Consider the following 27,441-nt stretch of genomic DNA (forward strand, 5'->3'; position numbering starts at 1 on the left):
AACTGTGTTCCAACATCTGCATTCATAGTGACTACTGAGTGAGCCAGTCCATATGATTATGCATACGCAGAATCAGTTGTTTGTAGCTTATTTTTTTCCCAGAATGCCGTAGACTGAAAATCCCGTCTGGTGTGCCGCTGTGCTCTAAGTGGGTCAGCGTCTCAATGAGTAAGAGAGGTAAAGTCAGGCTAAAGTCAGTCATTCCCTATCTCTGCTCTGTCTGTGTGTGTGTGTGTGTGTGTGTGTGTGTGTGTGTGTGTGTGTGTGTGTGTGTGCGGATGAGTTTGAGTAGCTTGCATCCAGTATAATAAGTTCAAAGCCGGGGCAGAGTGAGAAGAAGACACAAACGTCCAAACAAGATTTACAAGATGTGGGTTGAGCTGCGTTCAGACTGCAGCGGGTTCTAGCGTACTCTACAGTGGGTTCCTAAAAAATAATTTCATCTAGAAAAGGGGTGAGATGGGTTAGATAGAGACAGGCAGTCAAGAGGAGGGAGGGCTGCAGAGAACACACACCGCTGCAAGGCACTTTTAATGTGAAGTATGCAGACAGACTTGGGTGCAGAGGGAGTAGTAAAGTGAAGTGTAGACTTTATTTTGTCTGCTTTTCACAGTCTGCTTGTCTGGGTTAGTCTGCTGTGGGCAACGCCTAGGGAGCACCACTTATGGTGGGTGCACAAGTGTGTGTATTGCTGGGCGTCTGTGGGAGTACTGGGGGTAGAGTAAACACTGTGGGAGAATCTGGGTTAGCGTGAATTATTCACCGGTCGAGCCGCGCACAGAAACGCCGGGCTGTCTTCTCCTTGGGCAATGCACTCAACTTTAAAAGCTCAAAGGGGACACGTGAGGCAGCTGTGGCAGGACTGCCATGCATATGAATGGCTTCGCTGTGCCCATGCAGTCACAACATGACAGATGAGATCACTAAACATCTCGGATCCAAAGCGGTCTGCCAGACAGTGAGGCTTTACAAAAGATGGGTATTTTGATACACCAACATAATAAAACAGAAGAAAATCTGTTGTGGTCTGTAAGGTATACCTGATACTTGGTCATATAACAACCACAACATTCAATGCATTTTATTTAGGTTTTATTAGCCAACTATTAACAATGCACACCGGTATTGTAGTTTTATGGAACCTGTGGGAAAGTGGTAAGAAGAATTCCCATAAGAAATTAGGTTTAAACTTTTTTTTGAAGATAGTTGGAGCTAAATTCGGGGCAAAACTTGGGTGGAATTTCACATTGCGGCAAAAGTATGACCTCTAAAAACCAGAGCTGCTGTGGGGGTTGTACAAAACAGACCCATCTGACTGAATTTGAGCTATCTTGGACTGACGAGAATGCAAAAAGTTTCATTCTATATATAATGCAAACCTTGCAGCATACGCCTAAAGACGCTTTGCTGTAATTGCAGGGGAACGTAGTTCTGTAAAGTATTGACTCAGAGGCTGAATCTTTGTAAGAGTTTTATGTTTAAAACAAATGTATGCTTTTCCTTTGACGTCACATTCACACAATACTTTGTGTTTGTTTATTATATAAAATCAAATAAAACATTTTCAGTTTATGGTTGTAATATGATACATAGATCTGCACGACACTATGCTTTTTATCAGTTATGCTCCCAGATGCTTATTGTTTCCTCTTGCATTATTTAAACCAAATCATTTTTATGTGTTCTTCCATATTTATCAGGTAGTTTATCTCTGTGTTTATGTTTTACAAAGGCACTGTAGTATTGCAATGCTGAGTGCAACAGGGCGCACAAATCTTTTACCCATCCCCTTCCCCCTTCTATGCCCTCTTCCTTTTCGTCGCTTCTTCAGCTTCCCCTCTTCTTGTTTTTGAGCTCCCTCTGCCTCTCGTTTCTGCCCTCAAGTCTGGATTTGAAATTTGGAACGTGGCCAATTAACACAACAGCCGGTTCGCCAAAACCAAGTCAGTGGAGGAGGGGAACGGAGCGAGAAAGACAGCTCACATCGCTACACACTGACCTACATACACTTCCACCCAGCTGATTGAGTCCTATGTCGAGGCCTGCGGCCAATCGTGAGTGAGGGTGGAGTGCGAGCCAGCCAATGGCGTCAGCCGCTCTTCTATGAGGTCTCTTACTGTCTCCATACAGTTTTCAGTGATCATACAGCGGCAGAGAGAGCAAGCGAGGAGACGGAAAGAGGAAGGTTGAGCTTGACAGATGAGAGGCTGAAAATGAGCAAAAGAAAGAGACAGAGGAAGAGACGACGAGGCCGAGCGAATAAAACCGACCGGCCCTCTATCTTGTGGTGTTGCAACTCGGAAAGATAAATGCTAATGCTGCTTAATGCTAAAGATAGGATTAAAGATCCAAATTTGTCTTTGCAACAATCCACCCCTGAGACCAAATCCCTAAAATGACCTTCTAAACAGAATCAATTTCACAAAATCGAAGGGTTAGACACCATTCATCTATGAACCTGCACTTCCAGTTTTCCAGCAGTTATTCACCTTACAATTAGATTATCGGCAAACTCTCTTAATGACATTAATTCAGTTGTATTATATCTGTTCTCTAAGCTGTAATTTCCCTAAATGCACATCTGTGAATACTCTGTGCTAGATTTACTGTTGATATCTAATGCTATAAAAGTCAGTCGACTCATTGAACATACCTAAATGTTCTGCAGAAATACAGCGATAACTAAGGTACGCACACACACTTTAAATGCTTGATGCCACCACAGGGAGGATGAGGGCATCCCTGGCAACAAGCGAAATGGAAAGTTCAACCTGCAGCCAACTGACACCAGGCACTAAAAAGGGCTTATGTAAGCATTTAAGGTTCTGCAATGTACACTAGATAATCCCTTTCTATTTCTATTCTTCTTCTACATATTATTGTAGTCTGTGTGACATTGTTTAGCTGTAACAGCAGAAATAAAAAGGAAAACTGTGCCATGAGCAAGAAAATAAAAAAAGCTCAGAAAAGCTGAGTAAAAAAAAAAAAAAAAAAAGAAAGAAAGAAAGGGGAAGTAGGAAGACGCAGCGAGGCGCTGTGAGGCACACTAACCCATATTCCAGAGACGAAGCTTTTTACAGCTCCCAGAAAGGAAGAAAACACTTTGGAAATAGTTTCTTGCCTTTGTTCCTTTTTAAACTGGACAGTGAAGCCAGTTAACAAATAATTATCCACATTTTTACTCAAGTGCTCAGATAAAAATGGATTTTCCCCCCAAAAATTTTAATAAAACAAAATCTCCACAGTGCACTTGTATTATACTATGAAAGTAGAAGATTGAGTAATTGTACTGTCTGATTGCTGCATATGGGGAGAAAGGTCTGCTGTGCACTGGTGATATAATGAGTACTATTAGCTTCATACCTCCTGTCAGATTTCATTTATGTCCCTCCCTCCCTGTTAATGTTTTCTCATGATGTTTTAGAGGAAAAGTTATTGAACTATAACTAGAATATTTTCACAAAGGTGTTGAATTTTCAGAGAACATTTTAGACTTGAAAGATTTCACTTGTAACTTAAGTCAAACCAATCATTTCTGATAGTCAAGCGCAAAAAAAAGTCCCAAGTGCAAATCCAGATTAGTTGTTCATAGAGGTCGATATTAACCACTCTTCCAAGAAAGGCTGAGGCCAAAATAGACTTCTGCTTATGTAACTCCCCTACCCCCAAAAAAGACATGGAAGTCAAAGGCAAATTGACTTAAATAGTCTTTAAACAACTCCAATATTAAAAACATCAAAGTGTCGTGGGAAAACATTATTTTCTGAACTTTGAAATTGTTGTTGTCTTTGGTGGTGGTTTACACACACTCTGGTGAATATTTACATAGGAAATGAAAGCAGGAGGTGGTGCACCATCAATGATCTTTCTGTGTGAAACACATTCTGAGAAGGGAACATGTAAAGCAGTCATAGATCATGTCTGATGTGATGCTCCTGAAAATGAACTTGTTTTAAGGAGGTAAAAGTCTGCCTTAGTTTCAGCCCCTCTTGGACCAGTTGCAAGATGCGACCCACAAAGCTGGAGTTCTAGTAAATGACAAAATAAAAGTTAAATAGTGCTGGTAGCATGTTGCATAACTATTTAAGAGATATCTCTTTAATGTGGAAAGGTTGAAGGATTCTTGAGTTTATTCGCTCTTCTTTGTCATCTTCCTACAAAACGTGTTATTTATTCTAGACAGATGAAGATGACAAATAAGAGGAGAATGTGGGACTCACATTGATTTAGTCATTTCTATTCTGTCGTTATTCTCTAGCTGCGATTTCAAGTCAGACTGGTCCTCGACACTCAGGAAGAAGAGCAAAATGTACTGCAAGTTACAGAAAACACAAGGCGAAAGACTCCTGAGGTTCATGACAGCTGTCTTGGTGTACAATGACAAAACTATTTACTGTAAGCGTTGAAGGAGACCAACAAAAGTTGGTTTAGTTGTATCTTGTTTCTTTAGCAACACATTTGAAAAAGTGAAAAACCCTACAACCTTCAAATGAAACCAAATCAGAGATCCAGATCATTGTCAAACTGTGTACCATCCTTCAGATAGTAACAGTCTCACAGGGTGGGTCTGCGCATACAGTGCAACTCCCTCGACTTGAGCCAGATCACGAGCTCCGACACTGTACATACCCATCCCCCAGAAGAATGAAAGAACAACAAGAGGGAGATGGAGGAGGAGTAACGCAGAAGGCGAGGGGCCCAGTTTCTTCTTCACGACTCTTGCTCTCTTTGGTGTAACTCATCCTGGTGGCTGGAAGCCTCCGACCAAAAGAAAAAGTGTGTGTGTATGTGTGTGATAGCCCAGCTGAGGCAAGGGCTTTCCTCTGCATTTCCCTAGCCGGTTTGCTCGTCGTACAGTAGTACGCACTCACATGGTTGTGTACTCAGATGGAGCACAAAGCCCACTTTATGAGGCCTCCTACACATTCACCAGCTTGGGGCAGAACATGGAAATTAGAAAAGTGCAGCGGTGAATTTCTAACAGAATGGGTGCCGCCTGCAATGGAGTTTTATGTGTTTGCATGTGTACAATAAATTACAAATGCTGTTTTTCATTAATGTTCCTTTCTTTTCTTGCTAAGCAGCCAACTCAAGGCCTTAGCGATACATCAGCAAAAGGTAAGGACAGCAAATGTTGCTCTAAGAAAAAAAAAAACCTCTAATATTGTGCTGCGGGAATGGCGGATCTGTGTTAAACAGAGAGAAAGCAATGAGTTTGAGTAGAGAGCAGTGTCCGTTGTTGCTTGGGGCTTTGGAGCAATTTCATGCCCCCATAAGCAATGAAACTTGTAGGCCTGAATATTACTCCTGCCTAGATACCAAAATCAGATGGTGAGAGAAAAAAAAAGGAGCATCACAAGAGTATAACACTCTGAGCAGGCATAAGGTATAGGAAGGTTTAAAAATGTTAGCTTCAAAGCTGATGACAGTTTTCAATGTTTTGGCCAAAACAAAGATAGTCATCATGTTTTAGTCTCCTACCTGTCCATCCCAACTCTTGACGTTCTTAAACACAATAAAGTTCCAACAGATGTTGCTTATCTGGAACCGTCAGCTGAAAAAAAATGTTGGAATCAGGAGGTATGCACGTAAACACAAACATGAGCAGGAATTCACATAGAAAGTACAGGGCGTACATTACATTATCTCATTTATGATCAGGTTTATGACCCAGCTCAAGGGACAATGACCTTGGTAAAGCTCAGTGTTCCTGCCTGGCCTTGTTTCCACATGTAATTACCTCTCATATCTTCAATGTACCATCAATGTCTTAGGAGTTCTGCATCAAATGCAACACTCTTTCAGCTGAGCAGAACTTTTATGATGGAAGAGGTTCACTGCAATTAGGTCAGTCACAAGGATCCCACATAAACCTTTGCTTCTCGGCCCATTTGCTAAGTTCTGATCTTTCCCACTGTCAGCTAAATGTAGATATATCCCTACCCACAACTCCCGCATCCCATTTCACTGACTCCGCAAATTTCACTTTTAAGGCTGAATGTGAGCCTTCAAAGAGTTTTTATTCCTTTACAAGATCATTCAGTCAGCCCTCAAGTTTCCCACCCGTTTCCCAAACAAATGAAGCCAGTCAGAGATGACTTGGCTACCAGCCATGTCGGGTTTGTGCACCATCAGCACGTAGGTGCCTTTTTATTAGATCGACCCGTGTCTCTAACAGGCAAGTTGTGTGTGTCTGCTATGCCTTATCAAACCAGTACCTTGTCCACTCTCCCTAATAAAATCCAGGTGTACAAACACAAAAAGTTTACCTAGGCCTCATAAATGATAACAGACAAAGGATGAAAGATGGCTTCTCAGAGTCACAGTGACAGTGACTTGTCATTTCAGATAAAAAAGAAAGCAAAGGAATTCTGCAGGAACCTTTGCCAGACATCATTTTGATTTGGCTTTTGGCTGCAGAGACATGACATGAATACCAACGCCGAGGCTTCTGAGGCTTTGCTTCCAAGTTTGGCAAAGTCAGTCCCAGGTATTTAACGCCCCTTTACCAAATTTCAACATCAAAATGTTAGAAGTTTTTTTTTTTTTTTTGTTCTCCTTGTGTGTCATTAAAAAAACAGAGCATGGTCGCACCGGTGCAATGGTGTTTACCTTTTGAAGCTAAATCAGTGATGTGAATGTCAGTTGCTATTCATTAAAATCCAGCCGGTGGAGTTACTGGAAGTGCTCAAGATAAACGGAGGCTGGAACTAATTCTCAGCAAATATGCAAATAAACTACAGCAGAAGAAAGGGATGCGACTAAATGGTTAAAGCGCCAGCCAAAATCTAAAAGTAGAAAATAGTGCAGTCCTCATGCTTCTTAAAATGTAATGATCTAATCAAACCATGATTAAATCATAAACTATAATGCACCTCGTTAGGAGATTATGTGATAAACCAACACAAAGCAGGGCATAATTGTGAAGTGGAAAAAACCCAGAACGCTCAGTTTTCAATTTGTTTTACTTTATGTTGATCTACTGCATCAAATCCCAAATAAAATGCATTCAAGTTTGTGGCTGTAGTGTTTTGTAGAGTTTTGCAAGGAACTGTGTAACTGCATGCAGATTTATCCCACCAACCGCCCTCCAGCCTCCACATGTGCAGTTGTTTGCTCTGATAAAGAACAGAAGGCTATGAATTTTGAGAGACTGCACAGAAAACACTGCGATTGTTAGTGTTTGAGGTTTTCTGGAAACATAAAACATCCATGTTTGACTGGGGACTGAGCACGGGACGGTAAAACAAATAATCTACCCAATAAATTCAGAGAAATCAGACGTGAAACATGGAAACTGCAGGAAACCATATGAAAATAACCATGACTAAACCAACCACCATTTTTAACTTGCAGTGCCTCAAAACAGATGGATTGCAGCTTTTAGAGAGTGACTTGGAAGGTGTGGGGGGGAACTCTAATTGAAATTCTATCCATTGCGTGTGTTTCCCTCTACCCTCTCAGTCAACCTCACACGCAACCAGGCGTTGACCAAAAATAAATAAATAAAAAAGACATTTCATGCTCATAAAACTATAAATTACACAAAGCAAAATTAACTTTTTTTCCTTTCGGTGTAGGTGTAAAAATGTTTGAACAGATTCAGACGCAATCACCACATGAGCACACAACTCTTTTTTTTCTTCCCCCCCCCCTCCAGCAGCCGAACAATGGTTTGCCTTCATCCCACAGTGACTTGCCTCTTCACAAACAAACACACACAAACAAAAACCTCTGTAGTCATGGGCTTACGCCGGGACTTCATGAAGAGAGGGATTAGTCCTGGTAGGTTGATGGTAGTTGGACTTCAAGGCTTTACTTTTATCTTAAGCTCAAGCGCATATAGCTATGCTGAGACTAATCACTGTCGGGAAACATAATGGGAACTATTATCTGAAGCCCAGAAGAAAAAAAACCCCAACAAAAACTAAATTCTCATATTGTAATGACGCATGGACGACATGGGACACTGGAGCCCAAGAGTGTGTGAGGACGGCAACACATCTGAATATGAAGCTGTGCAAATCCAGACCAGACACCAACGCGCTTTGCATGTGTTAGACTCTGACCTATAGGATTTCACAGAGACAAGAGAATCCTGTGTGTCCTCTCAGAAACGTCGAGAGCTGAACAGGTGGCAGGCGGGAGGACTTCTTTTCGATGGCTCTCTGTCTTTGCTTAGCAAATCTGGGAGTGCCGTTTCTGTGGTTGGAGAGTTTCCACTCCCAGATTCGAGTTTACGAAACATCCAAAGTGGATGAAAATGTATGGATATTTATTTTAGCTAATGCTTGAAAAAAATAAAAAATACGAAAGCAAGTAACAAGGAAAGTAATATAATGAGGCGGAAATAAATGAGCAACACAAGATAATTTAGTTTGATTCCTTAATGTAATAACACTAAAGACGAACATACTGCTTGTTTTATTTGCTCTTTTGAAACTATAAACTGTTGTGTGCCAATGTTTCTTTAAATGTGTTTTCTTTCAAAGAGTCACACTTTCTTCGAGTCTTTTGAAGTTGCTGTCATGGTCAAATTCAAAGACTCAAGTGCACTCTACCTTTTTTTGGGAACAGGTAGAGTTCCCAAAACCTCTGCTTGTTTTTGGGAACTACTGGTCAGCTGTGAAGGGCTAATACGGGGCAAATATGCGTTTCTTTTGCTTCCTGGAAGGACTAATTCTGCTGTTTGGAAATATTTATGGTTGAAAGAATAGTTTCATATTATGGAAACTAAACAAGCACCACACATCATCCTTATCAGGTTATTGAAGTAGCTGTTTTAAATGGGCTGCTAGAAGCATTGCTATCAAACAGCAGACTGGATATTCCAGCAATTAGTGGGACTTTTTTCTTTTCCTTCTCATTTTTTTTTACTGTAACTTTTGTAAAAGGCACTTTATAGTAGCACTTTTCATACACACACACACACACACACACAACACACCGCAAAAAGGTGCAATCTATATGAGATTTGTTTATTGAAATAAGCCTCAGATCAGGAAGCACCTGTTCTATTTCTGTGTGGTTATGAAAATATATGCCAATAACGTCACCATTGTGAGTATATGTACAAGTCACACATTGGTAACATCATTCCTTTTACTTTTTTAAGTACACATGTGCACACGCAAAGACAGATTTAGCTCAGTTTAGCTGCAACTGCTGCTTCCAAAACGATTAATCTAATGTAATCTGGTTTTAATCTGGAGTCATGAATCTGGACCTACTCTGAATGAGAAGGAGAGGGAGGTGGAGGCCGAAAGTGGGGGGATGGGGACGAGCGCAGCGGAGAAAGCAACTAATGTCAGATGTAAATGTGAGAGTGTCATCAAAAGAAGTTATGAGAGCGATTTCCTTTTTCATCTGAGCAACACATTATTTTAAACTACCATTTCTCTTCAGACAGAAATCTTTAATCATAGTCAAATAAATGTTTAATGGGACAGTTGCAGTGAATGTCCTCTGCAGACTCATGAGGGCTGATTGAAGGAGTGGACAGATTAAAGCTCAAAGCCAGTTCAAAGATCAGAACGGAAAATAAATAATGACCTACTAAACTTGCTGCAACCCATAAAAACACAGCTGAGCATTGGTTCTTGTTTTGGAGGTGATGACTGCAGAAGAGAAGGCAGAGGCCACAGGGCCCCACTTCAGCAATGTGGTTATCAGGGGAACTGAGAAGCAGGGCCAGAATGGGAGGTATGTGCAGGTTGGACTGTGTGAGCGGGTACGCAAAGCAAGACGGGTTCACTGGGTCACTCCGTTATCAGCTGCCGACCAAACCGCTGCCTATCCCCCAACCTGGCCGACGACTTATCAGACAAAAAATAAAAAAAGAAACTTTTTATAAACACCACCTTATCCTGACTACACAGGTACCCACATATACGTACGGACTCATCTACATATCTTTTAAGTCATTAGATAGTCTTTCTGTTGCTGTCCGATTGAATTTCAGAGTTTTCCTTTTATGTTACGCAAGTTAAAAACCTGATTGCTGAATAAGTTTTTAAAACTTTATCTTTGCATATATATGCTCATGCAAAATGCCATACAGTTTAGCCAGGTACTAAATTAATTTCTTCTTGAGCTTTTTAACCTTTTAAACTAAACAGAGTAATCTTTCCCTTCTGCAGTTTTTGCACCGTCTACACCCATAATGCCTTTATGAATATTGAATATTGAAAATGAATATTTTTCTTATTCCCTTAGGATAAAAATCCTTTTAAAAATATTTCAACTTGTTGTGTTGCTTTTTTCTATTAAAAAAAACAAAAGCTTCAATAAGTGGTTAAAATTCAAAGATATTCAACAACTGTGAGGTCTGCAGGTACAAATTACATTCTTAAAGAGAACCTGGAAAAATACACCAAAAAGTTTTATTTTGTTGGCAATAAAAGAAACTAACCCTCAAATAATAACATAAAAAGAGACTTTATTCATGAAAACAAAATTCTATGCTGAGGAAAAATGATCTTGATGACTTTATGAGAGTGTTTTTTAATGGCAAAACAGATATTGAAGAAACCCCAAAGGGTTAAAACTTACTCCAAGTCATTCTATTTTAACTGAGCAAACTTTGCTTTGCAGGAGACATGTAATTACTGGTTTCATTTTAATTTACGACAACAGTCACGCAGACTTAAGCAATACGTCTACAGCGTGGGTCTCCATTTAGCTAGAGCTACTTCTCATCCTAAATTATTGGCTTTGTTAAAGCATTTATCTATCTTTTTTTTTTCTAGGAAGGTCAAAGTTTAGGGTCACCTCCACAGCAAGTTTGGAGCAGAAAGGAATGCAAGCCATGCTTTCAAGGAAACAACAGGACATCTAATCCCGGTCACTAAGCCACAGGCAAACCGCAGCTCTCATTTTCGCAACATGTTAAATATATACCATACGCTCATTCCCTTCAGCCTATTTTTTGTCAAAACTCATTTGGCTTCACCTCCTGATAAAAGTTTTGCAGCTTCAGTTGTGTACTTTGCCTCAGTTATCTGAGTGGAACAACCCGTCCACGCAGCAACAGTTGGAAGAGATGGGTGTAATCGGACGATGCACAAACATGCTGACGGTGCTATGATAGCACCACGAAAAATATGGTGATTCAACAGGTTGTGGAAAAACCACAGAAACAGGATTATTCATCAAACTGCAGCAGTATGCAAGTCAGAGATCACCTTGTAACATTATGTCATTGTGATTTAAGAAACTATGCGTAAAACCTGCATAAGTTTTTCTTCAAAAGGTCCTGACTTACCCATATTTGTGTAATTTTACTCTGCCACTTTTCCAGCCAATGCATGCAAAGCAACTTCTAAATAAAAAGCAACCCCCATTGTGGGCACAAGATGCAATCAGTGAATTTGACACAAATGTTTGTGTTTTGATGTTATCGCGGATGAGACGTGCACACGGGCCTCCACAGGAAACGCATTATACAGTAAGTCCTGTCTGCAACCACACCACTGATGCAAAGTCAATTTCTGGAGACTATTTTATGTATTTCAAAGCATTATGGAAGCCTCCAAAAAAATAGTGCAGTGATGTGTGCAAGGAGAAGCCTTTAAGAGATACTCCTTAGTCCTCAGTCTTTGCAATGAGTCAAAAAAGCCTGAGATTTATCTTCTTTCATTAGAGCCCAGAAAAAGGGAGTTTAAGACAGCCTGTTTTTAGCCCACAAAGGTGTTTTACGTCCAGACGAATGAGGGAGCTGGCAGGAAAATAATGAAGGGTGGCGTGAGAGAAACAGAAAAACAAGGCCGTGGTGAAAACGAAGGAGAGACAGACTCGGCGAGGGTGAGTGAGGGTACGCCTTCGGCCAAGAAACGAGTTCTTAAACATTAATACAGTGATCTGAATTCATCCCGAAAGCGCTGAATAATTAAGGAGCGTCTGTGAGGAGTACAGATCGTGCAGAGGGTGATGTGGGTGGCAGAGATGCCAAAAAGCGGAAAAGAAAATACAGGATATTTATGTTTTTCCTTTCTTCTTTCCTTGTCAAGCTTTGACAATCGTTTTTTTTTCTTAGAAGAACAAAAACACATTTCATTTAAAGAGGGGCAAATAAAAATAATGCAACTCTGCTGCGCATGTGTATCACTATCATTCACATTGGACATATTTTAGACGACTTTTATCTGTGAGCTTTCGTTGAACTGTTGCTCTTGGAACAGCTGCTGAAATTTACGCCAACTATTACCTAACACATAGTCCGAAACTACAAACTAAGTTAAAGCAACACTTTTTATTCCAATGAAAAGCTCCAGAAGCTTAAGTGCTGCAATGCACCCGGTAAACACTTAGAAAGTAATGTTGTTCCGATGTCGTTTTGGACTACAGAAGTAATATCCACCTGTAAATCTCACTAGAACAAAGTTTCTCTCCTACACAAGAAGAAAAACAAACCTTTGGCTTAAAATAGAACTAGAACAGAACCCGCCAGGAGCAGGTGGGCTCGTACAAATCATTGCCCCCTGAAAAACTCCTCCGCTGGGAATCACAGCCAGAGGGAGGTTGTAAGACACCAATTTGGAGCAGAGCTTGTTAATTTACCCCAAATCCCTCCACCCTGCCCTTCACTTCTCATCCCCCTCCTTCAGTCTCCTCCTTTTACAGTCTTCATGCACCACCTACCCTCCCCTCTTCAGCTCCTTTCTCGCCACGTTTTTATTGCCTTTTTGGTTGAGCTCCTCCAACTTGGCTCTGGGCCAGATCTGAAAGGGTTTCTGATTGCGTTCGGCACGCACACCTGCAAATGCATATAGACAACCCCCACTTTCCCTTTTCTCTGTTCCCTAGCTAATCTTTTCGGGAATTTTTTTTTTTTTTAGTACTAAAGGAATTTTCTCACTAAACGGTCATCTCATGTTGATCATTGCACTTACATTTAAGTCAGATGGATCCTTTCAGTTGAATAAAATTTTCAAAATTTTCCCTTTTGTTATAATTTCTGTATAACAAAAAAGAAAAGAAAATTTTAACATGGTATCTGACGTTGATATTCTGTTCCTGCTGAATCTTATTTTCAAACTCCTCAGAAGGTGGCAAGAGTGTGAACAGTACGCTTTGTTTGTTTTTGTTTTTTAAATCTGGGTGTTTTTACAGTTGCAGCAAAAAATAAAAAATAAAAAAATCTACCTTTTCCAGTCTAAAGGTTCTTAGCGATATCTGCAATCTAATGGAAAAAAAACTCTTTTGGAGCACAACTATTTTCAGACACTGCCAGACTTTAACAATCATGAACTTGGTGATAAGACCGAACATGACCAGACAGAAGAGCTATAAACAGAACGAGCATGCCTGAGCGTGAACATATTGACTGTATTCCAGGGTTAAACACACACACACACACGCGCAAACAAACATACCTACACACACACACAAAACTGTACAGTTTGTACCACTTGTGTTGAAAACTGTTTACCTTAAGTATGACATGACCAGGTCTTGGCCAGCAGTGGTTGGCCACAGAGAGCCTGTTAGAGCAGGATTAAGTAACACTAAAGCACGAGGTCTGCTGCAGTCAGGAGGAATCCCACGCTCCCACATGAACGAATACACCAACCGCTGCACACGCATCCAGACAGGTGCATCTAATCTCTTTTTATGAAAGCACTCAGTGCTTTATGTGTTAGTTTATTGTGCAGCCTGTAAAGGATTGTTCAACTTCTCCAGTAAAACAGTTTAGCGGATCAAAACTCGTGGCTCTACAGGGACTTTCTTCTGTAACTTTTTGATATTGTTCCAATAATTTGCCTATTTTTTGAGAATAAATACAAAAGGATGGATGGATGGATGAAACTTTTAAATCACAAGGAATAAAGTCTGTAAATACAAATATTTTCTAGATCTCAGTTTGTTTTTCATCTTTGAATTTAAGTGAAATTCCAGATTTTTCCCTATCGTTTTGGAACCGTGTTTTCAGATCAGACATATAGTCCAATCAATTTTAACCGTTTTGCATGCAGATAAGACACATGAACCACCTACCACCAAACTTCTCACCTGTTGAAAGACAAATCCCCCAAAACAAGAACAACAGCAAGAATAAAAACGGCAAACCTTGTCACTGGAAAAGCTCATTATGACATTAAAACAAATGCGGCACTCGTCTTGCTCTGCACACTTTGTTCCCTGTTGTGTGACGACAAGGGAGTGACCAAATCTATTTGAAACATATCCATGTTAGGTGATAAAAGTCTTATGGCTGGCAGTCTTAGCCTACTTCTGTCTGGGCTGATGGCTAGCTGACTGATATGAAGGAGGATGACGTGGCTGTGATCCTGCAGCAGAGAACCCAGGGGATTACCAGGATTTGTTCAGCAAATCTCTTCAACAAAGGTGCCCTGACTGTGTGAAACTGTAGGCGTTCAAACCCTGGGTCTCCGCAGAGGTGAGACTCCGGAGTCACCAAAAATAAAATTAAAGCTTTAAAGTCTGTCTTTACTTTTCGTATTTCAATTTTTGCTCTAGGTTGTAGAGAGCCTGTCCTGAAAAGAATCCAAGAAACGTTCTCAAGCTGCGATCGCCAGCTATGATTTACAGACAGGCCACGAGTAACACTATACCACTGACAGCTTGGCCTTCATGCCCCAAATTCCTGGAGTAACAAGCCTGCATGTTGACAGTAAACCCGGCCTTGACATGGAGGTGGGGGCTACACCCATAACCTCCTTTGCTTCTTACTGAAGCATATCACATAACCAAAACCTGAGAAGCCCTGAAAAATATGGCCGAAGAGCCCCCATAACACCATGGGGCGACACTTTCGACTTCTGATGGGTGTCAATCTCAGCTCTCCGGTCCTTTGTGCCTGTACCTCAATTTTATTTGCATGTCCAAACGTTGTTGCTGACCAGATCAAGTCCTTTAACCTAACCCCCAGGGCCAACCTGTGGTTATGTAATTCCCTCATGCTAGTATCAGCAAGCTTGGCTGTCACCTACCTGGTCTAAGACACTGATAGGGCGCTGCCAAGGTTTACATAACACACGGGAAACCGACCAAAGCTGGTGTCCTTACAGATACGTGGTGGAAAGTTCATTTTTATAACATAAACAACAGAGCCAGAAGGTGTCTCCAACAAAAATTGTTAAGTAATCCCCATGCGGAACCACATATAAAGAAAAGGGGCTTTCAGAGTTCACATTTTTTCCACGCAGCTTTTCCCGCTAAATCATTTTGTTTACAGTCGGCTTTCTTGGACCATTAATAGATTAGCTGCTGCTCAGGAGCAAACTTATGTAACTGTATCATTCTGCGAGCATCTTAAAACCAGATTGCAACACTCAAAATAGGCCACCGTGTTTCCAGACAAACCGGTTATGACATTTGTTCGCGCCAGTTGTAGCACTTAAAGCAAAATCAGATGTTGTAAAAGCCTGTTATAAAAGGACAGCAGGCGTCTGAAGGATTAAAAAAGACATTTTGCAAATGTATATTTTAAATGTCTCTGTCTCTTTTGGGGCAAGTTATCTGCGTTATGAAATAAGTATTTTTCATTTAGGGGTCATTAGTGATTCTAACTTAAATATTGATGTAGTTCTGCCTCAATTTGCCTTCTTGATTTGTGATTTTTTTTTTTGCTTAATAATGAGGTATAATCAGTCAGTGCAAACCATAATCATGTTTGGCAGTTTTTAGAGTGAAGAAAACTAGAAATGTCACACAAGCCACATGTAAAATGAAGATATGTTTGTACAGTTGGTATGGGTTTGTCTAAAAAAATATAATATGAACAAAAAAAGGATTCTATTTTAGTAATTCACTATAAATACTAAAATCCACAGAATATTTAAATATTACTTCACACTGAGTGAATACTTCTAGTGTTTATTTGGTTATTTCAGCTTCTGAAAACCAAAAATGCTGCTCCTCAGAAAACATAAATATTATGTTTGGCCAATGAAAAGGAACGTGAGTAAAGAAATGTAATATTATGATCATGTTATGGTCTATACAATCATGTGTCAATCTGCTGACTTGACAGATGCCCAGCAGACAGTCACTGACACTTGCCACATTGAGGTTTAGGCACAACAAGTCATTGCTTAAGAAGTTGGCGGGACACAGAGTCCTGCAGCTATACATGTGAGTGGAAGGTTGAGTGGAAGGAAAAACTGCTAAGGGGGCATCACTATAACCAGTCTTGACTGAAATGTTAAGCAAATTATGTGCCTCTGTTTATCAGAAAATGATAGGGCACTTCAACCTGTAAGGTGAAGCTAATTTCATTTTCCAGCAGGTCTTGACGCCTGTCCACACTGATAAAAGTGTCAACAGCAGATTTTATGACCATGGCATCAATTTTTACTCATCTTATACAATCTGCTTTTCTATTTTTAAAAGAATAGAATTCTCTGTAAACTATAATCATCAGAGTTAACAAATGCCTGACATTTCGAATTGACCACCAAGTAATTGACGTTCTCTGTGCCATTGTAATTCATTTAGATGCACCTAAAGGGCAAATATCAGAATACGGAGGATTTGATAGGGATATTAGTTGAGGTAATTGATAGTTGCAAATGAGTGACATACGTTTCAAATACACGCTCGTAAAACCTGAACTGGGATGGCATAATTGGATGCGTATGACTGCCTGCTTGTGCGTCAGCACATCAGTGGGTTCACAACAAACCACATGCTTTTTGTTTTTGTTTTGATGGAGGAAGGAGGGGTACCGGGTGGGAGAAGGAATGGCTCTTACCTTCCATCCGGCAGAGCTGTTGCTGTCGCCTTTGTCCTTAAAGTAAGGGATGGATCTCACCATCCAGTCATAGATCTGGGACAGGGTCAGTCTCTTCTCTGGTGAGCTCTCGATGGCTTTGGTGATCAGGTCGGCGTAGGAGAGGTTCCCCCAGGCGTTGCGGCGGGATGATGCCTTCCTCGGGGTCTGCGCTGCAGCCAAGCCGCTCGGAGTCAGGGCACAGGAGGTGGCCGTCGGTGAGTGCGTGGAGAGCGGGGAGCCTCCGCTGTCGTGGCCGGGGGAGGGGAACGCACCGTCGGTAACGGGGCTGTTACTGCTCTGGTCCTCCGTCGCCGCAGCGGAGCCATTGACAGTGATTGCCGTGGGGGTTGCGCTGTCCTCCTCGTCATCCTCCTCCTCGGGTATGATATCCGCCTCGGTGCTCTCCGGTTTCACCGCGCTGGAGTCCGGTCGCGGCAGCGGCCAGGTGCAAGACCGGGGCCGCTTCTGGGGCTCAAAGTCCGGGTCAATGACCACGTCCAAGTCCGGGAGCGTGTCGGGGAGCGGAGCTTCGGCCATTATCTCCGGCTCCAGACACAATCTGGCCCCTTGCTGACTGCTGATAAAGTTATACGAGAACAGACGGAGAGCTGTCAAAGTCGCGTCCCATGAATGCGCGCTCCCGTCCTTTGTTGCTATTCAACCCCAGCGAAGTCCCAGCAGAGCAGAAATACACTCAGAAATGAACGCCTGTTGAAGGTATGAAGAAACAGACTCAGATTAGTGATTAGTGAAAACAAACAAAAAAAACTTCCAAATATTCTGATCTACAAATAAAACGCCCTCTTATAAATAACCAACAGGGTTTAAATGTTGTCAGATCCCCGACAGATTTACTGCTGCAAGTCCTCCAAGACCGCCGCTATTTCTGAAACGACCTACAGGCGCAGACATATATTCTGGATAATAATCCCCCTACAAACACCTTACATGAATTACCTTGTGCAGCCAGTCTCCACACAAAGAACAGACCCGATCAGATCCCAGATTGTCCACAGCCACGTTTTGAAGCCATGCCGAACCGCTTCTCGTCCACTCCGAACAGATATGGACTCATAAAGATGTGTGCATGGACAAGTCGATGTGGACTAAGACTGCCACCTCACTCTGGGTTACTACTGTATCTCGATTTGCTCTTCACGCAGCCTTACACACATACATACACACGCACTTTTACATACGCTCACACACACGCATGCAAGTCGATCAAGGACCAGCCCCCTGGATCTTGCGCATGGGGGATCGGCCTTTTAAAGAGACATTACAGCCCTGCTGAGCAGCACTCTGCGCGCAGGTGGAGCGCTGGAATACGTCCTGACATGTTGGAGATATGTTCAGACAGAAACGGAGTCACAACAGCCGCGGAATACGAAGAAGAAGAAGAAGAAGAAGAAAAAAATCCTGCCAAAGCTATTTTTAGAGATAGTTAAAGTGATGGAATGGTCCTGTGTACTTCCGAAAGGATCACTGATACTATCTCATTCTAATAATAAATGCGTTTCAGATTTTTTTAATAACCCATCAGAAAGGGGTACACAGACAACAGATATATAACTGACTTTTCCCATTATCCCTTGAACATGTTTTTTGCTTCTCATATTCACATGCAGACAATGGGGAATTGGCACACCTGGTTGCTTATGAGATTAGGGAGACATTTTTTTATTAGTAAGATTGGATGGACATCTTCAGTGAACAAAATGTTTGAAGTTTTTTCCCCAAAAACCTTAATTGAATTAAAATCTGCACGTTGATTGTGGAACTCTAAATCCGTATTTCCTTATTTCCTCTGAGCAGTGCAGCACGGGTCGATGCGGTTCGGTACACTATGTTGTCTGTTTCCATTGTGAAAGTGGCCCCATACACCCAACTTATACCTGGACCTCCTTCAGTTGTAGATCCTTAGGTCAATGGTAAGGTTAAGGTGAAGTGATTGGTGTCACGCAACACAATCCACTGACTGGAGGACAGAAAAATGTCACTGCTTACGGCAAACATGAGACATACTAGTGCATCAGGTTCGTCGTCACATGACGCCACTTTAGGCGTTTGGGTTTTACCCCGCCTGCAGCGAGAGAGCAACTGGTGGTTTAAATGCTCTACTGAGTACAACCTTAAAATTGGCAGAAGACAATAGAGACATAAAGTCATGCATAGATTTTGATCCACACCCTTTCATTAAAGTTCTGACTGGATATTTATTTTCATTGTTCTGTTGGAAGTTCATCCTCTGCCCTAGTCTCACACTTTTTACAGCCTTCAGCAGGTTTTCCTTCTAGGGTTTATTTGTATTTAGCTCCATATTTCTTTCCATTGACTCTGACTGGGTCATTGTGGTCGGTGAAGAAAAGCGGGATTGTACTGAGCACTCTGAATTTTCAGCAGCTCTTTGAATTTTGCAGGTAGTCAACAAAGTTAAATTTGTTCTCCTACCCGCAGCTCGGATTGATTTCCTATGGCTTTCCTTTAACAATGGCACTCACTCCTCTTGCCAGATCTTTGAATGATAGATGTCTTCGGAAGAAGTTCCATCACTGCAGCTCCTCCAGAGTAAGTATAAGCCACAGATTGCTGCTCTCACTGGCCAGCTTGCCATTTATTCTTTGTAGGTTTGTAATTGTGCTTTATTCAATTCTGAGATGATGGACTAAATGGTGCTTTGCGAGATATTCAAAGCTTGGAATACTGTTTGATAACCTAAATGTTCCAACAGCGTTCCCCCTGATTTATCTCCCATGTTATTTGGCCTTCATGATGCTGGTTGTTGACTATTGTTCTCCAAAATACCCTCTGAAATGTGCTGTCAAAGTAGAAGGCACTAAATGCAAATGTACACCACGATTTTTAGTTTATTTGTAAAAAGAATAATATATTTAAAAAATCCTCTGGGAAAACATTCAAGACTATGGGTGCTCAAGATTTCGTGCATGTTGCCTTTAATGAGATCCGCGCTGTCAATCATGCCTGTCACGATGATCTGACCACGCCCCCTACTGGAGTCCAAAAATAATTACGTCACCCCAGTTATTAACCCGAAATAAAGAAGAAAAATCAGGATAGGTAAGTTGATGGTCAATTCTTCTCCTGACTCCTTCCCCCCACCTCTTTTTCTCTACCTTGACTGAATCATAACATCCTCCGTCATCCTCTTTGTCTCCGGCTTGAGTGCTGTGCACGATGCGCGTTCTCGCCGCTCTTGTGCAGGAATGCGCTGCTGATCACGATTATTCTGACAAATCTTGCATAATATGCATTATATTAGTTCTCGTGCTTTCTCAGATTATCATCGTCTTCATAACAGCAACCAAATTTTTAATAATGGCTTAATAGAAACATTGAAAATATGGTTTCACACTACTACTGTTTTTCATTATCACTCAACATGTTGGTGCATTGGTGAAGTCATAACTCTTTATGTATAGGAACTACTCCATGCAGAGATGTTGAGAGATGGTTCTTGTTCACATCAAGGAGGAAAGCCGACACGGATGTCAGGCTTCTGCAGAGCAACCGACCACTGATGTGTTAAAATGTTTGAGTGCTGGTTTGTGTCTGCATGTACAAAGGAACAGAATTAAACTCTGCCAAATGTTTCCCACGTGTACTTTTACAAGCTCTCAGGTGAGCAAAAGCTGTGCGGTAAATGTCCATTGCCTTTATCCCTATCCAACTTCCTTTTCCCTGCAGAAGAAAGGCTGCCCCACAGCATGATGCTGCCATCACCATGTTTTACCACGGATATAATGTTTTCAGGGTGAAACCCTAGATTTTTATTGGATCTCACTTTCACTCAGTGAAAGAAAATGTAGCCTGCACAGAGGGTTCTTTCTTTGTTTTGTGAAAAGCCCATCTAGCTGTCTTATCATTAGATTCGCCCACCTGAGCAGCAGTAGATCTCTGCAGCTCCTCCACGGTCCCACGAGCCTCTGTAAGTAAAACAGTGTCTTTATGGATTACATTTCCACTTTCAGGTACTGGACTGAACTTTAGAGTTTTTTCAGTTTTTTTCAGAAAGCTGTTTGTTCACTAATGTTCTCTTACAAATCTCAATCTTCCACAGAACAGCTGGATTTATAGAGATTAAACTTTTCAAGGCAATTTGTCGCAACAGCCTTTCTGCGTAAAAAAGGGGCTGAATACAAATGCACAAACTATTTGAGATTTTTACTTAAAGAACATATTACTTTGCATTCTTAATGCATGAATACTGAAGCAAGGCGCTGCAGCTCCAGATAAATCAAAGGAATCTGATTATATTGGATGAAAGAACAAAACAATCCAATGAAAATTAAATTAAAACCTCTTCCAGTCCAAAGACACTCAAAGAAGAGACAATCCAACACAAACCTGACAAAACAGTCAGGGCAATGACTCACATCAGCATAGTGTGTGGTTTAGGTAATAGGACAAGGTTGTATTTTCCTGCTGGGATGTGTGGATTGAGACTATGAACAGTCTTGTAAAACGGAGAGGTTAATCCATTTAAGACAATGACGATGAACGGCGTCCATCTCCCCTCTGACCAACGTAATGCACCAATTGGATAAAAGGGATCCATAGCATATAGGATGTGATTTATTTTCCTTTAACTGAAAGGTATGGTGCAGAGGCTTGTACCCTTTAAAGAGGCTTGTATCTTTTCACATCGGCATCGTCACTTAAATCTAGTGAGATCATAGATACTGTCTGGTATGTTGGTGCTTGTTCCACGACTCTGGCTGGTTGGCCGCCTTGATCTGTTCTTACATAAGGCTCTTAGTCTAGATCGAGTAGATGCTATCAAAGCTCGCAGGGCCAGGCTGGAGTGCTGCACTAGGATGACCTCATCCCTGGATGGACAATAATAACACCTGAGGAACTTCTTGATCTCTGCTGCCACCTACAGGCAAAAAAGGGATACATTGAAAACAACTACTGTACCAGATGGTCACAAATCATTAAAATCAAAACAAAACACAGGGAATACGTCTTTTATTAAAAATGTTATTTTAATTTATTCATGTATTCACCAACACTGGGGATTTATGCCGTGAAAAACCAAGATATTTAATCATATGAAAATAGAGTTAAACACTTTAAAAGGAAGATAAAATACAATTTGGCTCTTGCATCACTAATAACTATCTTAAATTAGGGCTGTTGTAAACGATTATTTTAGTAATCGAGTAATCTATAGATTTTTCTTACGATTAATCGAGTAATCGGATAAAAACAATTATGAAATAAAATATTGGTAAATCTTCCATAACACCAGTGTTACTATCGGATATCAACATCAGTCTATTTTTTYCACATTTGAGCTTCCCTACCAGTTACTTTTTTGTAGACCGGGAGCAATACGGGATATTTACGGCTCCTCCGTTCAGAAACTCATCTACCMGCCATGTTCCGCCTCCCGTTTGTTCAGACCGGGATGATATAAGTTTATTGTGCGGTTCGTCCGTAAAGCTGCTCTTACCCTGTAAGCATCAACCCAGAGCCGCCCGCCGTGTTCAGTCTCTCCGCTCACCTGTATAAATCCTCCTCAGCTTCTTCCCGCCGTTCAACCAGCAGCTCCGGAGCAGAAAGGCTGCCGAACTCCCGGCATCGCGCCGGTCATTTTAAGGATGTTTATTGGTCCCACAAAAACGAYGAAAACCCGGAATTWTCACCAATCAGTAAAATSCCCGCGGGCCGRACTTGAAGATTGGACGTTATGCCGCTAACACGTAGCTTCCGTCAACAACTCAGAGGCGGAAGTCAGAGCTCCGCKCAACGCAAATAATGTTCYGGCTGAAACACGGTGCGCTAAATGATAAAACATAAATTAATGAAGCTTCGAGGCAGGTCAATTTTCCTCGAGGAATTTTAATAATCGAGGTACTCGAATCACTCGAGGAATCGTTTCAGCCCTATCTCAAATAAAAAGGTCATTTTGAACTTTGTGTGGAATTATCTTGTGTGGGATTTCTCCCAGTACTATTACTTCCGCATGTTATGTTCACTAAAAATCCAAACTGATCTTAGAAGTTGGAATAAGTATTGCTGTGGGTCTTGTTCTGTGCACAGCCATCAAGAAAGATATATTGCAGTGAAATATCACATGTTTCAATGCAATATATTACCTAAATAGCCCTTGTTTTGTCCAAGTAAATGAACAATCAAAACAGGCATTTGCATCCAAATGTGCATCATATTTCTGCCCTGCATTGTTTTTCCATGAAACTGTACGTTTCCTGAAGACAGATTTGTTAAAAGCTTTTCAGTTTGAAATTACTGTTTAGCATTTTATAGTATAATTCAACTAAAACTGTTACTACAGATTGCGGTAATGTGTAGAAATGATAACTTTAGTTGTGTTCATTCCAATAAAGTTCTATTAAAATCCCTTAGTTCAGATTCTTTACATTAAAGTGCTTTTCACACCCTCTTAAAACTTTTAATAGTTGGGTATGAGACAACCACAACCCTCAGTGTATTTGGTAGACAAAGAAAAAGCAGAGCATAATTGTGAGATAGAAGGACAATGATACATGGGCTAAATTGTTTCAAACAAATAGAAATCTGAAATGTCTGGCATGTATTTGTATTTAGCCCCTAGAAAGCCAATTCGCTTTCATTTATAAATTAGATTTAAAGGGGGAAAAAAAGCCATTGGCCAAATCGCTGTGGGTTTTAATGTGCAGCTAATGCAAAAGCCCGGTCTCTTTTATGTTTCAGCCGCAGAAAAAACAAAAAACTGTTCAACAGACTTCTGTGATCTACTTGAAGTGTGCAAAGTCTTAAGGTAACGAGGAGGAAGCCCTTTGAAAATTAATTACAAAATCTTAAAAGTAATTCAAAAAGGCTCAAAGAGATAGAGTAAAGAAGGGTGGTGTTACTTATATATGACCAGTCAGTCAATCTCCAGGTGGGATGATCTTCTAAACGCCATTTAAAGAAATAAGAGATAGCTTCACCTTTCCTTTGATGCTCTTCCTCTGAATGCACCATCAGTAGAACATGGTGGTGCCAGCATCATGCTGTGGGAATGCTCCCTCTCCAGAAATACTGGGCAACCATTTGAGTTTCTAGGTGTGAAAAACTTGAATTTGTTGCAATTGTAAAAAGTGCTGCAAAAAAGCATTCAGTTAGGGTATGAGGGGGGAGGAGGGGGGCTGAACACAAATATTTGTAACGTTTCCCAGATTTCTGATTGTGAAAACAAATATTGAAAACTACGCATCATTTCTTGTCACTTCACAATTATGCACTTCCTCATGTTTGAACCACATTCAGATTTGAAAAAAACCAAAAACTGGTTTAAACTTGGTTTAAAAAAATATTTTATAAACTTTCCTCCACTAGAGGGCACTAATCACCCGCAAAGGAAGGATGCTTGATCCTCTCCCCGCTGTGCCGTAAAATCCCTGGAAAGCTGTCGACCTTTTAAACCAGCAGTCCACAAGGGGGAGAGAGCAGTCCTTGCAGGACATATTCAACTCATTTAAAACATGGGGAGACATCAGATGACATGGGACACAGTTTTTGTTTTACTGTTTGGAGCAAAGTGCTGCTTACTCTGAAACAGAACCGGTGTCCTGAATGTTTTTAGATGTGTCACTACACACACAGCTGATTTAAATTGCTGCATTGCCTCCTTAGCACGACATCCAGTTCTGCACGACCTGCCAAGAGCTCCTTCATTTGATTCAGGTGTGCTGAATCGGGGAAACACGCAGGACATCGGCCTCTGAAGACTAGCTTTGGACAACACTGCTCTAAGACATGCTGATTCACTCCTTATAAGGAGTGAAGCTGGTTAGTGAGGCATCATGCTGTTGGGAGGTAGTTTCTTATCAAAGCTTTCAGCTGCAGATGTTAGCTACTCATGTTGTCTACTGCTGGAACTGCGATCTCCCTCCGTCCAGTAAGCCTCAGTTTGCATCTCCCTCAGCCGAGAGACGGTCCTTTGAAAAGCAAAGATCTCTTCCTCGGCTGTGAACAGAGTGAGCCTCTCTGCTGCCTCCTAAAAAAGGTGGAACACCGCAGTTAGCAGAAACCAGAGCTGGCTCGACTAGCCTCTTGAATCCAGTCAAATTCAAATATCGGATGAAAGCTGTGAGTTTTTAAATTTACGGATCGCCTATTTATATCTCTGTCCAGAAAAAATGAACACGTGTTTGTGCTGCAGGTGAGATCTTACGTCGCTGAGGCCCAGGTCATCCAGCAGCTGTCGATCCCTCTCATCTTCTCCTCCGGTGTGGACGAAGAGCTGCTCTAACGGAGCCGCTGCCAGAAGCACCACTCTCACCTGGGGGAAAAAAAGTAAACACGGATTAGACCTGGGATTGTCTGACTTTTTAATAGATGTGACTTCCCTCGTCTCTGATGAATGTTTTCTGGAACTAGAAAAAACGTTATGTGACAATACGTCAAGGACACGAGACGGCAAAACATCTGAAGCATCAGGATGTCTTTCCAAAGATCACTCGCCTTGATTTGTTTAAGACGTGCAAATTAATGTGCTTAAATGTTCCTGAGCAGTGTTAGCCTTTTGGAGAGACTGAATTTAGCAATGCTTAACCAACTATCCACCTCTGTGGCAGCCTGTTAATAATATATTCTTTGAGGCTTACTTTAAATTCCTGTTCACTTTAGTCTTACAGATATAACCTGAAGCTCTTGTCTGTACCATCTTTCAGACCCCTGTTTAATTGTGACTGAACAGAGAGAGTTTTGCAAATATACAAGCGATGAGCAGAGGAATGAGCCGACAGCATCCTGTCATTTCTCACTTTGTCCTCACTGCATGATAAACATTTTAGCATTTCTTTAGAGCATTTTGCTATTAGGACCTTCGGTAAAAGTGCTGCACGGTCAGACATTAGAGGAATGTTGGCCAACTCTCTGCGGGCAAATATCTCTGGTTTAATAATCTTGGTGCAACTCGCCTTTTCAAATCCCACCAGAGATTCCCAGGTGACTCTGATGATCATTCTTGTATCTTCCAGTATTTCTCGCAATGATCAGGCCTCAGCTTCAACAAAGATGGTTTGACATTTTCCTCTTGAATTTCCTCAAACCTGATTGCTAGATGCAATGCTCTTTTCTCCATGTCCTTCTACAATCATATGGATGATCCAAATAACACAAAACATGTCCTTGCTTTGATGTAGCTGCAAGCAAATTGAAGCAGACTTTTCTGTTTTTGGGTTGGTCGTGGTGTATGCCCTGACCTGGAGTCCTTACTCTGGAAACTAAAATCACATTCAGGACCTTTCTTCTCTTTTTAAATGTTTATTTTCTTGTTTGTCCCTCTATTTTGAGCTTTTTGGACAATGACAAATCTCCTGAGCCACATTTCTAACATGCAATGAATCCTTACTGTCAACAGTCCATGTATTTGAGGTGTTTTATTTCAGGCTCAATTTATGCAACAAATAAAACCCTTGATTGAGACCACCTGATTTACAAGAACGTGAATTAATTTAGCTTAACTTGTGTGGATTAAACTTAGTTGGAGTTCTAGTTAAGAGCTGCAGGAATTAAAAGGTGGACTGTCGTCGTTCATCCATTTAAATCTGTTCCCTAATGCAGCATGCAGAAATCTCAGGTGCAACCAGAGAACACAAAGGGAGCAAAAAAACATTTTTATTATAGATTTTGTTTTCAAAGTACAGCGAAGGTCTTATCCTATTACCACATGCTTATTATTGAGTATAAACAGTCTTTATTTTTCTCAATGCTAGCTGATCTTTGGAACAAATCTAAATGCAAGGCTACGTCTCAAATCCCATTATTCGAAAATCAATGAGAAATAGCTTGACCTCTTCAAAGAAAAAGAACATTCTTCACACAGGTTAAGAAATGAAAAAAAAAAAACCTTCATGGACCACAATGTTCAAAACATAGGATTCAGCATTAAAAGGAGGAGCATTGATTCTCTTACGCTCACTTTCATCTGAACTGTTTACCTTGTGGTCGTAGAAATTGTCTATGAGCGTGGTGAAGCGCCTGGCCTGGTCCTTCAGAGTCAGCGTCAGTTTGGGAACATGGCGGATGAATACAGTGTCAAAGATCCGCGCCATTTCCAGGTAATCACTGGCACCCGTTGGCTGGAGAAGAGGGGACAAGCTGAAAGCAGAGGCCACTCATGTTTACATCTATATAGGCTGTTGGGTCTGTATATCCCAGCTGAGAGCAGGGAGAAAAAAAAAGAGCCAAGTTTACCACAAAAGAATGTTGTGCAAAATATCCTTGCTGATGTAGCGTCCTTGGGCGGCCTGCCATTCAATTTGATTGCTCTTAAAATTAATGACGGCATGGCAACAAATGTCAGAGGAAGCCTTGAAGCTCAGATGCCTTCAAAAACTCCCCACTCTCCCATCAGGGTTGAGACTTTACACTTGCACTGCAGATTACTGCTGCAAAAAGGGTATAAAAGACCCAGCTAATAATAAACTCATCAATAGACTTGCTTTTTGACATTGAGCGGACCAATAGGACCTAGACGGAGAGAAAGGTTTGGACAATATGAGTGCACAGGGGAAAAGAAACCAGGCCCAGAGGTAATAATGGCTTGAGTGAAGAGCATCAACCTCAGCACTTTTTATTATTCATGATTGCATTGGGAGTCTCAAGTGAGAAATATGCAACATGATGGCTAATAATCTATATGTCATTTTAGTTGAGACTATGTGCTCAAAACTGAAAAACTGGTTCAACTT

The 27,441-nt window shown here is 41.2% G+C and overlaps 2 protein-coding genes and 1 long non-coding RNA gene across 4 annotated transcripts in view; 1 reads left to right on the top strand and 2 right to left on the bottom strand.

The window, feature by feature from the left end:
- The window catches only part of foxo3b (forkhead box O3b), a 40,939-nt gene extending 23,027 nt beyond the window's left edge, over nucleotides 1-17,912 (bottom strand). The window contains exons 1-2 of the mRNA XM_008397655.2: nucleotides 17,693-17,912; nucleotides 16,715-17,443 (exon numbers count right to left, since the gene is read on the bottom strand). Of these exons, the coding sequence (XP_008395877.1) occupies nucleotides 16,715-17,272 (558 nt within the window). The 5' untranslated portion in view covers nucleotides 17,273-17,443; nucleotides 17,693-17,912. The remainder of the gene's footprint in view (nucleotides 1-16,714; nucleotides 17,444-17,692) is intronic.
- Nucleotides 17,913-24,040: 6,128 nt separating this feature from the next.
- The window catches only part of afg1lb (AFG1 like ATPase b), a 30,425-nt gene continuing 27,024 nt past the window's right edge, over nucleotides 24,041-27,441 (bottom strand). The window contains exons 12-14 of one of the 2 annotated variants that reach the window (XM_017302203.1): nucleotides 26,689-26,829; nucleotides 24,918-25,025; nucleotides 24,041-24,740 (exon numbers count right to left, since the gene is read on the bottom strand). In XM_017302203.1, the coding sequence (XP_017157692.1) occupies nucleotides 24,597-24,740; nucleotides 24,918-25,025; nucleotides 26,689-26,829 (393 nt within the window). In that variant the 3' untranslated portion in view covers nucleotides 24,041-24,596. Of the gene's footprint in view, nucleotides 24,741-24,917; nucleotides 25,026-26,688; nucleotides 27,221-27,441 lie in introns of those variants that run through there. The other variant, XM_017302204.1, reaches the window with a different exon arrangement.
- Nucleotides 24,740-26,178, top strand: LOC103457487 (uncharacterized). Its single transcript, XR_001776098.1, has 2 exons — nucleotides 24,740-24,832; nucleotides 24,906-26,178. It is a non-coding gene; the product is annotated as an uncharacterized LOC103457487 (long non-coding RNA).

The sequence above is a fragment of the Poecilia reticulata genome, linkage group LG21, assembly GCF_000633615.1.
Source record: "Poecilia reticulata strain Guanapo linkage group LG21, Guppy_female_1.0+MT, whole genome shotgun sequence".
Taxonomy (NCBI): domain Eukaryota; kingdom Metazoa; phylum Chordata; class Actinopteri; order Cyprinodontiformes; family Poeciliidae; genus Poecilia; species Poecilia reticulata.